At 51.6% G+C, this 11922-nt stretch overlaps 6 protein-coding genes and 1 non-coding gene across 7 annotated transcripts; 4 read left to right on the top strand and 3 right to left on the bottom strand.

Annotated features, from left to right (window-relative positions):
• Positions 1 to 30: 30 nt before the first annotated feature.
• On the bottom strand, positions 31 to 1722 carry IAR55_007002 (uncharacterized protein; the record flags this gene model as incomplete). Its single annotated transcript, XM_066950079.1, has 7 exons — positions 31 to 344; positions 518 to 689; positions 858 to 992; positions 1044 to 1158; positions 1229 to 1262; positions 1320 to 1570; positions 1667 to 1722. 7 exons carry the CDS (start codon positions 1720 to 1722, stop codon positions 31 to 33), a joined length of 1077 nt encoding a protein of 358 aa, XP_066799294.1.
• A 556-nt stretch (positions 1723 to 2278) lies between these two features.
• On the top strand, positions 2279 to 2393 carry IAR55_007003. Its single transcript, XR_010824805.1, has one exon. It is a non-coding gene; the product is annotated as a 5S ribosomal RNA (ribosomal RNA).
• Positions 2394 to 2889: 496 nt separating this feature from the next.
• On the top strand, positions 2890 to 4151 carry IAR55_007004 (uncharacterized protein; the record flags this gene model as incomplete). The annotated part of the gene is made up of 3 exons (XM_066950080.1): positions 2890 to 3020; positions 3328 to 3564; positions 3746 to 4151. The coding sequence occupies 3 exons, from the start codon at positions 2890 to 2892 to the stop codon at positions 4149 to 4151; spliced, it is 774 nt and encodes a 257-aa protein (XP_066799295.1).
• A 613-nt stretch (positions 4152 to 4764) lies between these two features.
• IAR55_007005 (uncharacterized protein) lies at positions 4765 to 6313 on the bottom strand (the record flags this gene model as incomplete). The annotated part of the gene is made up of 7 exons (XM_066950081.1): positions 4765 to 4800; positions 4874 to 4989; positions 5146 to 5257; positions 5316 to 5396; positions 5669 to 5905; positions 6174 to 6230; positions 6305 to 6313. The coding sequence occupies 7 exons, from the start codon at positions 6311 to 6313 to the stop codon at positions 4765 to 4767; spliced, it is 648 nt and encodes a 215-aa protein (XP_066799296.1).
• A 553-nt stretch (positions 6314 to 6866) lies between these two features.
• Positions 6867 to 8017, top strand: IAR55_007006 (uncharacterized protein; the record flags this gene model as incomplete). The annotated part of the gene is made up of 5 exons (XM_066950082.1): positions 6867 to 6936; positions 7064 to 7147; positions 7233 to 7273; positions 7373 to 7786; positions 7913 to 8017. The coding sequence occupies 5 exons, from the start codon at positions 6867 to 6869 to the stop codon at positions 8015 to 8017; spliced, it is 714 nt and encodes a 237-aa protein (XP_066799297.1).
• Positions 8018 to 8953: 936 nt separating this feature from the next.
• On the top strand, positions 8954 to 9307 carry IAR55_007007 (uncharacterized protein; the record flags this gene model as incomplete). The annotated part of the gene is made up of 1 exon (XM_066950083.1): positions 8954 to 9307. One exon carries the CDS (start codon positions 8954 to 8956, stop codon positions 9305 to 9307), a length of 354 nt encoding a protein of 117 aa, XP_066799298.1.
• Positions 9308 to 9989: 682 nt separating this feature from the next.
• On the bottom strand, positions 9990 to 11762 carry IAR55_007008 (uncharacterized protein; the record flags this gene model as incomplete). The annotated part of the gene is made up of 2 exons (XM_066950084.1): positions 9990 to 11188; positions 11246 to 11762. 2 exons carry the CDS (start codon positions 11760 to 11762, stop codon positions 9990 to 9992), a joined length of 1716 nt encoding a protein of 571 aa, XP_066799299.1.
• Positions 11763 to 11922: the final 160 nt, after the last annotated feature.

Below are 11922 nucleotides of genomic sequence, written 5' to 3' on the forward strand. Positions count from 1 at the left end.
TGTCCAGACTTCTCACAATATTGGATTGGTCTACTCAAAGACCAACACACTCTTCCCTTTCCTCCCTTCCCTATGCACGCTATCGACCATCTCCTCATGTTGCCCGATCTTGAACCTACTCAAATCACTGATGATCCCAAACTTATCCACTAATTCCACAGTCTCCTTGAGATTCACCTCGTTACCGTGTAGAGATCCTGAGAGCGTCAGGTCCTGGAAGATGAAGTTGCGGAAATCGAATTGGAGTTGTGGGGGTTGAGCGACGAGGATGAGATGACCGTGTCGGCGTGTGATTTGAGCAGCGTAGGATTGGGCGGGAAGTGCGTCGGCGGCGATGATCGTGACTGTATGAGATTGTCGTGATCATATGTGTCAGCTCATGCTATCGAGAGGGCAGATGAAGTTGATTGGCGGTAGACATTTACGAAATCAAATACTAATAATAAAAACATGTGACGTTTTTGGGGCAGTCCCGCTGCCTGAGAGTACATGATTAATCAGATAGATATTGACTCACCATCAGCACCGTCCCATCCTACATATCCATCCTCCCTCAAATCTGCAATCTGCTTCTTTGCTGCATCCGCCTCAGTCTTGGTAGCGTCGATGAGCAAGTCAGGAGCCAAATTGAGACCCTTGGTCATGGCGATGGGCTCGGGACGGGCATCGATACCTACGACTTTAAGGCCCTGTTCAACCGAAATGTCGGTGCCCAAGATCAGCTCCCGTCACAAATCTGTGTCCTGGATACTGCGTCGATTGTAGCCAGATAGCCATGGAGAGAAGGAAGTCTTTGTTTCCAGCCAGTGACAAGAAGCATGTACTTGCTGGAATGCTGGAATGACCGAAGAACGCACCATCGCCTTCGCCATTTGTACACCGAGATGACCCAGTGCTCCCAAACCGCTGATCGCGAGGATCTGACCAGGTTTGAGTCCCGCTTTCTTGATGGCCGTGTAGATGGTGATCCCAGCACATGTGAGTGGTGCGGCCTGGGTTTGGTCAGATCAGCAGCCACCTCGCTTTGACAAACAACGACTGACCTGCTCAAAGCTCAGCGAGTCGGGGAGAACGACGCAGTTTTTGGCTTCGACCAAAGCGTATTCGCTGAAGAAGCCGTCGACGTTGATACCTCCGTACTTGACATTGGCGCAGTATCTGAACTGGTCTTCAGTTGTCCGCTTCTCATAGACACAAAACATCGTGATGATCGGTCAAGAAGACTCACTTCCAATCGCCCAACTTGCAATCCGAACATTCACCTATCTTGCGTTTCAGTCTTCTGTTTGATCCTTGCGAGAAAGGGGAACATGACTCGCCACAAGGGTCCTTCGGTAAAAGCGCAGCTACTCTATCCCCAACTTTGGCCGTCCCATTCTTCTCCGCGTCCTTCCCAAGAGCGACCACCGTCCCAGCAGGTTCGTGACTCCCCACGATCGGGTATACCCCGCCGAAGGACCCGTCCATCACCATCAGATCAGTGTGACATAGTCCCGCTGCACCGATCTTGAGTAGGACTTGGGATCCTTCGACGTTCGGGACGGGGATCGTCTCAAGCTTGTAATGAGAACTTGAGGGCGGGTATATAGCGATCAGCTCGGCTCATCTTATGGTGGAGCGGCTGATAGATGATTACTCAACGAGATACCAAATATGACCCACTTACTCCCCTGCGTTTGACACTCGGAGAGCCTGCATAGTCTCTGGGATCGAGGATGACATGGTGTAACCCGTGAGCTAGTCAATGGTGCGGTAGCTGGGATTCACGAGATATGTTTGGAATGACAATGTCATGGATCACCAAATACTGAGTCGTCAGTGCCTCTATATATAACATCTGTGGACCAACTGACATTTCCCCGCTCTCCCCTCCACACTTCCTCCACTTCCTCCACCACCTCCACTTGACAACAAGTCATGGTTCCACTGTGCTTGTGAGAGAGATCGTTGTCCGACATCGTGAGTGGGTAGGCCCAGCTGATGGTACCGCGAGTCGGGCAAGAGATGCATCGCTGTCAATGATGAGTCTGAAGTTGCAAGTCACGCCCCTCGGTTTTTGTGTACAGGGTAGGACTTTTGGTCTTGATTGCTTCTGCGTATGACAGACATTAGGGGCAGCTAAGCGCCTGGGAAATACACCTCGCTTGTGCTGGATGATGACATACAGCCAAACAAACTGTCCACCGATAACCGCAAAGCAGACGGGATGGACGTGGAAGGTATGTCCTCGGCTTGTTTGGACACTATATCAAGAGTTGGGCTTTGGGTATCTTTCATCTACGGCCATAGAACACAGAAAGCATTCCATCCCGTCCGCTTTGGAAAATTAAGCTGTGTATCGCTCGGTTAGTACCAAGGTGGGGGACCACTTGGGAATCCCGGGTGCTGTAGTTTTTGTCCGTTTTTTTATGACGATGGTGAAAGAGCAAGTAGTGACGATGAAGAGACGTTTTTTTATAGTGGTGAGCGACGTTCTATCAACGAAGAGGAAAGATGGTCAAAGAGGCGTTTCATGTGTAGACGCCACCGATTCTTTTCTTTGGCGGGGGGTGTCCGTGCGCAAAGCAGTCCCAAAATGTCATGTTTCTCGAAGGCAGGGATCATCCACTACTATGTGTGATGATGCTGCTCGCCGTAGACCATGTGGAGCAATTGGATCCATGCTTGTTCAATGACTAATCGACTGATTACTCACGTTGGACTTTGGCAGGAGATTGAAGTCGACCACAGTAGTAGTAGTGACAATTCGCCTCCTTCGCTTGTTCAGGCACCGAAAAAGAAAAGTTGGGACATGCAATGTGCTTTACTCGCTGGTTCCTTGGCTGTATCTCACAATATCTCGAACTATTCTCAGAACGTCATACACGATCACGATCTATCACATCCACGATGGATACAGACAAAGCCTCTGCTCACTCTCGCCCTGCTGAGGTAACTGAGCGGATAGGGGACGACCTCGCCTTCGACTTTGATATGGATGGTCAAGATGTCTTGGAACAAACTACGAATTTGGAATCCAGGTGAGTCCCTGCGTTTGAGCAAGTGTGTCCACCGTGCACACGCGAGCGAGAGTGGGAAGCGACAGAAGCTGATCTCAAGTTGTCAAATCCCATTCTGGCTCGCCAATCCATTGATTTGTGCAATAACAACAACTGTCACTAATCCGCCTTGAACCGACGTTGCCTGTGCTCGACCAACTTTATCTGACCTCAACATCCCTCTCCTCCACCTCGAAATCGTATACGGCATCTACCACCACATCACCACGCCCGCTTTATTCGTCCAATGCGGGCGGGCCTCCATCCGTCCTCCGCGTACATATGGCAGATTCTACACCCAAGGCTACGAAGCAGGTCACGCCCACGGCCAGCTCCACGGTCTCTTCGAAGGTCGTGAGCTCGGCAAAGAGAAGGCGTGGGAGTTGTGGGAGGAAGTCGGATATTATGAAGGATGGGCGGCCATGTGGGTCGATCTGCTGATGAACAAGGTGGAGGAGCAGGCGAATGGGAATGGGAGTCGGAGCGGGAGTGGGAGCGGGAGCGGGAGAAGAGGGAAGGAAGCTCGGTGAGTGGGATGGGCGCTTCTAGCTTCTCAGTTCTTGCTTCTTGATTGGGGGATGGTCGATGACCGAACAGAAGGATACACTGTGAGGAAGGACTCTCATGTATTCTAGAGCTGAGGAAACGCCGGGGGATGGGTTGACCCGAAGAATTACTCAGTTAAACTTGGCTGACATCCAATATAGCGCTCTATCGCATGCTCAAACCTTACTTGACTTGATCAAATCCTTCCCAACGATCAACCCCACTCCTACTCCGACGCCCGCACCCATATCGACCGGCACTCAACCTCCTGCGCCCCGATCTACATTCACTGCAGAAGACCATACCCCCGCACTCGCCCCATCTGAATCCTCGATAGAGATCGACCTCGCTTCGTTGATATCCAATATCAGAGCTCGATATCGACTTCTCTGCTCTTCGCTCTCTGTCAGACCAAGACTCACCACAGCTGTCATCGTCACTGCCAATCCGGCTTCAGGAGCGAATAATGTGGTACGACACCAAGGACAGGAACAGGGAGACGAGGGCGTTGTGGAAGGGATCGACGGTCCGATGAAAGGGGTCGATACAAGACAATTGAGGTTTTGAACCAAGGGCGTGGCGTCCTTGCGTCCTTACGAAGGCTTCGCTACTTTGTCCAATCTGATGCCGGAGGTATCGACTGGCTCTGTACACACAATCGGAGACGCGGAGGACGACGAAGCAAGGCGACACGCCAAGGTAGCTCCTTCAATACGGGAACGGGAAGGAAGATCTGCAATCGCCGTTGGAGCACACCGTTGGCTCGACTCGCCAACTTGTCCCAGTCGTCGTCGTAGCTCTCAACTGATACGTTCACACCACGCCCTCCCGCACGGGAGAATTCACGACGTCAATCGAGACTGAACCCCAATCCATATTAATGCAGACGTCTGGCCAGGAAAGGATATCTGGGTTGGACTGCGTCTTACTGGACGACACGACATAATCAGATATTGCTATTGGGGACAACGGAGGCTCAGACCGGCGTCATAATGTACAATACATACGATAATATGGGAGATCCTACCTAGACTTCTCTTACAATATCTTATGGATCTTCCTCATCTCTCCGCTCGAAATAATGAAATATTTGACAATGCCTTCTGTGCACTTCGCGTGATTTCGAATACCTGTCTTCTGAGTACTCTGGACTACCTAAAGGTTCTGCTCGTATCGGTCCTCACCTTGCCACTTCGGCTGTAGGCGTGCTCGTATGCTATGTTGAGGGGTCCCGCAGATCAGCACGACAGCTCTGCCCACCTCGTTTTGTCAAACAGGTTTGAACGTACCAGCTCCTCCACAGGAGCCGCATCGACGAAGTCAGGCAGTGCTTGAGCATCCGAGAGATAGCTTGGAGTTTCGTTCTCGCCAACGAGCTCGTCATCGAGGCCTAACATGTCGAGTTCTAGCGTTGGGCATGCAGTCAGCTTATGATTGCGCAAGGTGAAAGCCGCAACGATATAAGGGGCAGTGAGAGTATGATATGATATGCAACAAGATGGGTGAAGGAGGGACGAGAATCGAGCTGTTATGTCGAACCCAGCAAATTAGATAAACTTACCCGCCTGTAGATCGGCCTCGTCAACCTCGTCTGGCACACCATAGCTCCTGCCTAATGACTCTTGAATCTCGTTGGCTTGATCAATCAAATCTTCCATATCATAGTGGATGCTCTGTGCTCGATCATCAGCATCATCCCTTCAGCGCAAGAATGAAGAGTTGCTAGCTGACCTCAATCTTGTCAATGTTGATGCCCTTGTATTGCTTCTTCATCTCTTTGTTGGCGATCTTCATTGCGTCGACTGTTGCCATCTGTGTTAGAGCACAAGGATTAGGGTTGCTCCAGACAACAAACTGCAACATTCTTTGTTCCGCCTCGTCTAATCCACTACTGGTTTCGCTCCTGATCTCGACTTCACATAGACTCCACATAGACTCAAGCTTTGGAGCGATGCCATCTGCCGCATCATACCGGTCACGGTCCAGTGAGGACACAGCAGCGTTTTCCACCGTCCGATACCCTCCATCCAAATATACGACGAGACTCCCGAGACCTCGCAATCCCCCCCAATATTCGGACTCACTGTATTCTTCAGATTCTCCGTGGTCATAGCGGCCTGCTCCATATTCCAAGTCTGCTGCTGTAGTTGCATCAACTGCCCTTCATACATCTTCTTCTGCTGCAAGGTCCTCAGCGCGCGCTGTTTCACCGCTGATTTGCCAGGTCCTTCGCGCAGCTTGGCCATTTGGTTCTTGAAGATGGATAACTCGGCATCGAGCTTCTTGATCTTGACTTCAACAGAGGCGACTCGGGTGTCGGTCTGTCATGGCGGAAGTGGAGGTGAGGAGAGAGGGGGGGAGAAGGGGGGGGGGAAGTTGGGAGCAAGCAGGAGAGTCAAAATACGGACGGGAGGAATGGTCAGCAGGGTGAGAAAGGGATCGTGCGAGCCGTATATAGCATGAGTGTTGACGGGGTAGGGGACGATGTACAGTTCGTAGGTTGCGATGAGTCAAGAGATCATCAGCTTCATGCATGTCCACGGCCAGGCTGCGAGTAATGGCATATGTCCGACAGGAAACTACACTTACGGAGGAGATAGCGTCCGTCAGAGATGGCTTAGGCTTCGCCTTGTTAGAGCCGAATATCTGCAGCGCACGGCGCAATTAGCTTGGTATGCTTTGAGACCGAGATACAGCTCATAGAGTGACGCAACACTCACTCTGTTCATTTTGCTTTGAGCTTGTCGAAGCAGAAACTGGAAGATGATCGAATGAGGAGTTGAATATGACACTGTTGTTGTGAGTCGAGAAGCAAATCAAGTCACTACACCCCCCACAAGGAGCGTTCGAAGTTGGTCGGCACAGAAGACAAGATGCGGTGGGTAAGAGATTTTCGGTCAAGCCAGTGAAGAGAACAATGAATCGAGCGCAAGAGGGCTTGAAAGGACCAATCTGACTGAGCAGAGGTGTGCGGTGTGATTAATGTGTGTGTGTGCGTGCGATGATGAGGATGACGGGTGGGTTACAAGGACGAAGAGTAACTTATAGATTGAGAGGGCCGAGTGGCAAGCGATGAGGCCAGTGGTGAAGGTCACGTGATCTGATGCGATCCCAGTCTGTGATCACCCGACTGTCCATTTCGAGTGATGCTCTATCACACAAGGAAGTATCGTTTGTCTTGCTTGTCCTGACGTCCACCAGACATTGACGCCATGTCCTGACGACTACATCTCCTCGAAATGTTGCTCAGAGGCCTGCCATGAGAAATAAGCACCGTCCAGAATGGCTCCCTCTGACGAGTTCCTCCTCCTCGCGGCAACCCTACTAGATGCTCTACCTCCTTCTCTTCCGAGTACGTGAAACATCATATTTCCTCGTCATGACCCCTTTTTCAACGGGCTAGCTACCACTACCGTCTACCTGCCAATTTCACAGCAAAGTCTGATGAAAACAGCTGATCAGGTGATTCTCGCTCGTAGTCAGCGATACTCTCCTCCTGCAGCTTCATGCGATTTTCGGACCGATGCTCATGTCTGCGCTTCAACTGGTGGACAAGCGAGAGGGTGAGATCCATACAATGGAGTAGACACCATATAAGGCTGTCCAGTGTGGTATACCCATAAGCCAAGGTTGATTGTCGTTGGATAGTGGTCAGGGTGACATTACCGTCTGATCGACATGTATTTCAGGTGAGTCGAATTCAACGTCGTCTCGCTGTCTCGCTCCCTCAGCGTCGAAATCAAGTCACAAAGTACATTATTGACCTTCCATCATCATCGTGAATCAAGGTCTCATCATCCACTGGAAAGAACTACACGCTCTATATCGACCCGCCTTCTCCCTCCCAACCCTCTTTCCCCGTCCCACCACCGACTCAATTGATCAAGACAGATCCTGACCCGACTGCATCGCCACGAGGTACCCCCCCTACCGGTCCTGCTGTTGCAATCGATAATCCGTTCGCCCTCGGTGAAATTCATGCTGACAACGACGATGGTAACCCTTTCGTATCCGCCGTACACGGAAACGATCAGAATGAGAAGAAGACTGAGAATGAAAAGCAGACTGAGAATGATGAGAGGAGGGCAGAAGAGAGATCTCGACGAGAGAGGATCGTTGGTCTGAGCAAAGAGCTGGGGAGGATGTATTGTCCTTGTGCAGGGTTCGCGTACAATTCTCTAGCGGCAGAAAGGACTGTCGTGGTGAGTGGAGAGTTGGTTTCCACCGCCATGGTCAAAAGTCCCGAGGGACACGAGCGACATGAAATCAAGGGCGGCAGGTGCTTGTTCATTTCTTGGATTGAGAGAGACTGACTGTGAATGACACAGTGCAAACACCTCCTGGCGGTGATCATAGCGAGCAAGACGGGGAGAGAGGTGAGGGCGTCCGTGGGAATACATGGTGTAGCAGGGCTATTGGGGCTGGGAGGATGACGCGAGGCATGAACTCTGCATGACCGTGTATCATCATAGATGCATGTGGTACAAGTATGACTGTGTTTTTTGTATCGCAACTGAGTCGTGCCGGGAATCTTGACCACGGCTGACCAAGTGGTAAGAGGACGATCAGCTGTCGGAACGATACGTCGCAGGACCCTTTGCAACGCATCGTGTCAAGACTCACCGTCCAACCTTACAAGACACGATCACATTTTTTAACACGCTCGGAAGGTCTGTGTGGCTCACCACACCTTTTTCTCACTCTTCCACCAACCCTGAGCACACACACACACACACACACACACCCCGCACGGATCACTCGATCTTTTTCCGGACACATTCCACCCTTTCAATTCTCTAAACGGGAGAGAGAGAGAGGAAAGGTCCTGGCCGACTTGTGAGCATGTCCAAAGGAGGGTCCTGAGGGAGTTTTTGGGGGGGTATCTCCTCTGAGATTCGAGACTGGAAGTGCCGGAGCCGAAGCCGAGGCCGAGCCGAGTCAGACAGGTGTACCATGCCATGACATGAGGAAGGTTGAGTAAGATCCACTGTGCTTGTGCTTGATGGAGCGAGGTGAGGGGAGGTACGGGCTCAAGTCGCAAGGGTACATGTGGTCCATGGATGATACGACTGATGACTATTCCTTGCTTCCTTGCTTCCTTCCTTGCTTCCATCCTTCCTCGTACTCTCCATATTTACTGCAACCGAAACCATATATCGTTTAGTATCTCCTTCGTGTTTTTGATACGATATCGACTGGAAGTGAGTAGACTTCTCCTTCCGAGTATCATCCGGCATCAGAAGACCCCATGCAGTAGGAGCAATACGATATCATATGTGGCTGATCTCATCCTTCCATACCTCACAGTATCTCATCCACTGACCCACCGACTCACCGACCCACCGACGTACCCACTCGTCCACACCGAAATGTCGTCTTCCTCTTCCCAGAGCTGCAATCTCACCCTCACCCTTTCTCCCACCAACCCCAACCTCAATCCCACGACCGATCCCACTATCAATACATACACCATTCCCATCTCCCATGGTGCTCAAGCTCAACATATCTCAATACCTGTAAACTCGGCGACTTCACTCATCGTCAGTACCACCACCACCGCCGCCGCCAGCACTCTTGATCAAGTTCAATATGGGAATGGGAATGGGAATGGGAATGGGAATGGGAATGGGAATGGGAATGGGAATGGGAATGGGAATGACGGGATGAGACCGTGGCCGAAGGAATGGCCGACGTATTGGGAAGGAGCGGGCTTGGGGAGGTAGATGTGGTCAACACGAGACGAGACGAGACGAGGCTTGTACGTCAATCGTTCTTACTTCTTCGCTCCGGTCCATCGGGTCAACAAAGGCTGGCTTGGTTCGACGAATTTGGTTGGATATCACTCGAACGAATTGCCACAAACCCGCCCTGTCCTTTTCAGTTTTCGATTGAGATTGTGGTCCGGTCGGGTCCAAGTTACCTTGTCTCGTCCCTTCTTCCCTTCCTGGTTTCGTGATTGGCCAGTCACTGCGCTGGGAGATAATGCTGATTCGACCCCAACTCAGAACTTCAACTTGGTCATCGTCCGCTCCGAATCCAACACTATCTCAACAGTTGCCCGATTGAACTGGAAACCTTACTCCACCTGACCTACCTCCAACATCCTTCCATTTCCCCAGTATGTATCTCGCCGCCCAATATCGTGCATTACACACTCAGTATCGATACATGCAGATATGATGCTCGTTCACCACGCCCAACAACGTTCGATGCAAAACGATGCATGACAAGTTTTCGCTCCAGTTTGGAAAAGTTCAAGTAAATATCGAATTCGAAGGTTGTTTCAAAAAGTGGGGAAAAGGTATAAAGTAGTCAACTTGTTCCTTCGACAGATGCGAAGACAGGGATGACTGTATGAATTTGAAAAAGCGAAAGACGAAATCAAAATCGGTGAGGAAACAAAACTCAGCCCATTCTGGGCATACTGACACCTCTCGTTCCCGCGATTGGAGGAGGCGCAACACCTACCCCTACATGACCGTAGCCTGCCCCAAATCCGGGTGGACCACCAGGGGGAGATTGCGTTGGCTTCCCTGCGAATTGCCCAAAAACACCCATGATAGGACCACCGACACCTGGTTGACCTAGATGCCCCAGATAAGTAGGCATGATCCTCCTCCTAGTCCTCTGTTTCCTTTGACCTCCACCACTGATCGTAGCAGCTGTACCATCCCCGTTGGAGTTCGGTCCAAGAGCGGTGGAAAGAGCTCGAGATGCAAGAGAAATAGAAGGTGACCTAGATCGGTCAATCGGGGTCCGATTACCTGAATGCGCAGAAGCTGGACGAGAGGCAGAGCCACCAAGCTTCACACCGCCACCTAAGACAGTGACATTTCCGCCATCGTAAGGAGTGACAGTGGGAGTCGGGGCGGAGGGCGAAGGTGTGATAGTGTTCTCGGTGTTGGGAGTGATGGTCTGTCCATCAGGGGTGTTCGGTGAAGGTGTGCGACCTCGAGGAAGAGACAACATGGGCGGAGTGATCTTCCTGCTTCTCGCGTCTCGATCTCTTGAGATGTCATGCCCCTTTGCGGATAGGGACAACAGCGGCACTCCAAAGGGGTCGGCGGAACCAGGTCGGGATCCAGGTGTAAGGAGTTGAGTGTGACCCGAATTGGAGTCTGACACGGACGACGCTACGGAGCTGAGCGACTCCGATCCTCGGTGAGAAGCCCTCGAGGGAGGCTTGGACGGCACGTCGTGATCCTCGTGGTCATCGTGCGCGTTATCGACCGAGTCTACTGATAGTCCTGAGACGGATCGTGAGTGCTCAGACTCTGAGATGGACGTAGCTCGAGACGAAGCCGCGTCGGAGCTGGACCATCCGGATGGCTGTCGATTGGAAGATCCACCTGGAGCAGGTCCCAATCCGAGCGATGCGAATGCAGGCAAGAGATCTGGGGAAGAGTTGTCATTGAGGTCGTGCGAAGATACGTCCGACGAGGAGGGAGCAGCGGGAGTCGGAGGAATAGCGAAGACGGTAGGTGCTCGAATAGGGATAGCGTGGGAAGCACGGGCGGGAGTAAGGAGAGTTTGTGCGGTTGGCGCAGTGGATGGTGGTGACAAGTGAGCAGTAGCGGCGGCTTGCCATACGATGTGGAAGTTTTCTGTAGCTAAAGCATCAGCTTCTGACCCGTGTGACGATATTCGAGAAATTGACTCACCCCTGATCACTTTGAACGGTTCAAATCCTACATCTTCCCATTCCCACCCTCCCCATCTCCAAACCACTTGACCCGGATCGCACCAAGCCTCCCACTCTTCCACCTTGTGTTCCCTCTCCCTCGTCGCTGCAATCGCCCTCTTCCAAACGCTCTCACTGATCTCCAACGGTCCCGCTGCGTCTCTCAACACACTTGGCAGACCCAGATTTTTCGTACAGATCAAACTTCGAAATCCACTCCCTAACTGAGGACGATGTTCCTCCCAGGTAGGTTGGAAAAGGTCGATGAGTCTTGAACGAAGTTCATCTCGAAGTCGGAGCAAAGTGGAATGAGGATAATGTGGTGAAAGCGGCTGGATCAGGTGTTGGACCAAGTGCGACACGGCAGTAGGGAGTGATAGATCGTATTCGAGCGGATTAGGATGATGGTCTGATTCGCTCGGTCGTCCGTTGGAAGCGGAGGCAGAATTGACAGAACGATGGGTGAGGGCGGGTGAAGGATCAGGCGTAGTCGACATGATGGACGTGTATCGTATCGTATCGTATCGTGACTAAGCGATGTGTTTGTTTGGTGGTGGTGGCGAAAGACGTATCACGATTATGTCGACATGCTTGCACTATACTCTGCAGATGGATGCGAACACAAGCGTCGTGTGAGGTGTCGAGTGGTTATGATCT

Source organism: Kwoniella newhampshirensis, assembly GCF_039105145.1.
Source record: "Kwoniella newhampshirensis strain CBS 13917 chromosome 10 map unlocalized Ctg15, whole genome shotgun sequence".
Taxonomy (NCBI): Eukaryota; Fungi; Basidiomycota; class Tremellomycetes; order Tremellales; family Cryptococcaceae; genus Kwoniella; species Kwoniella newhampshirensis.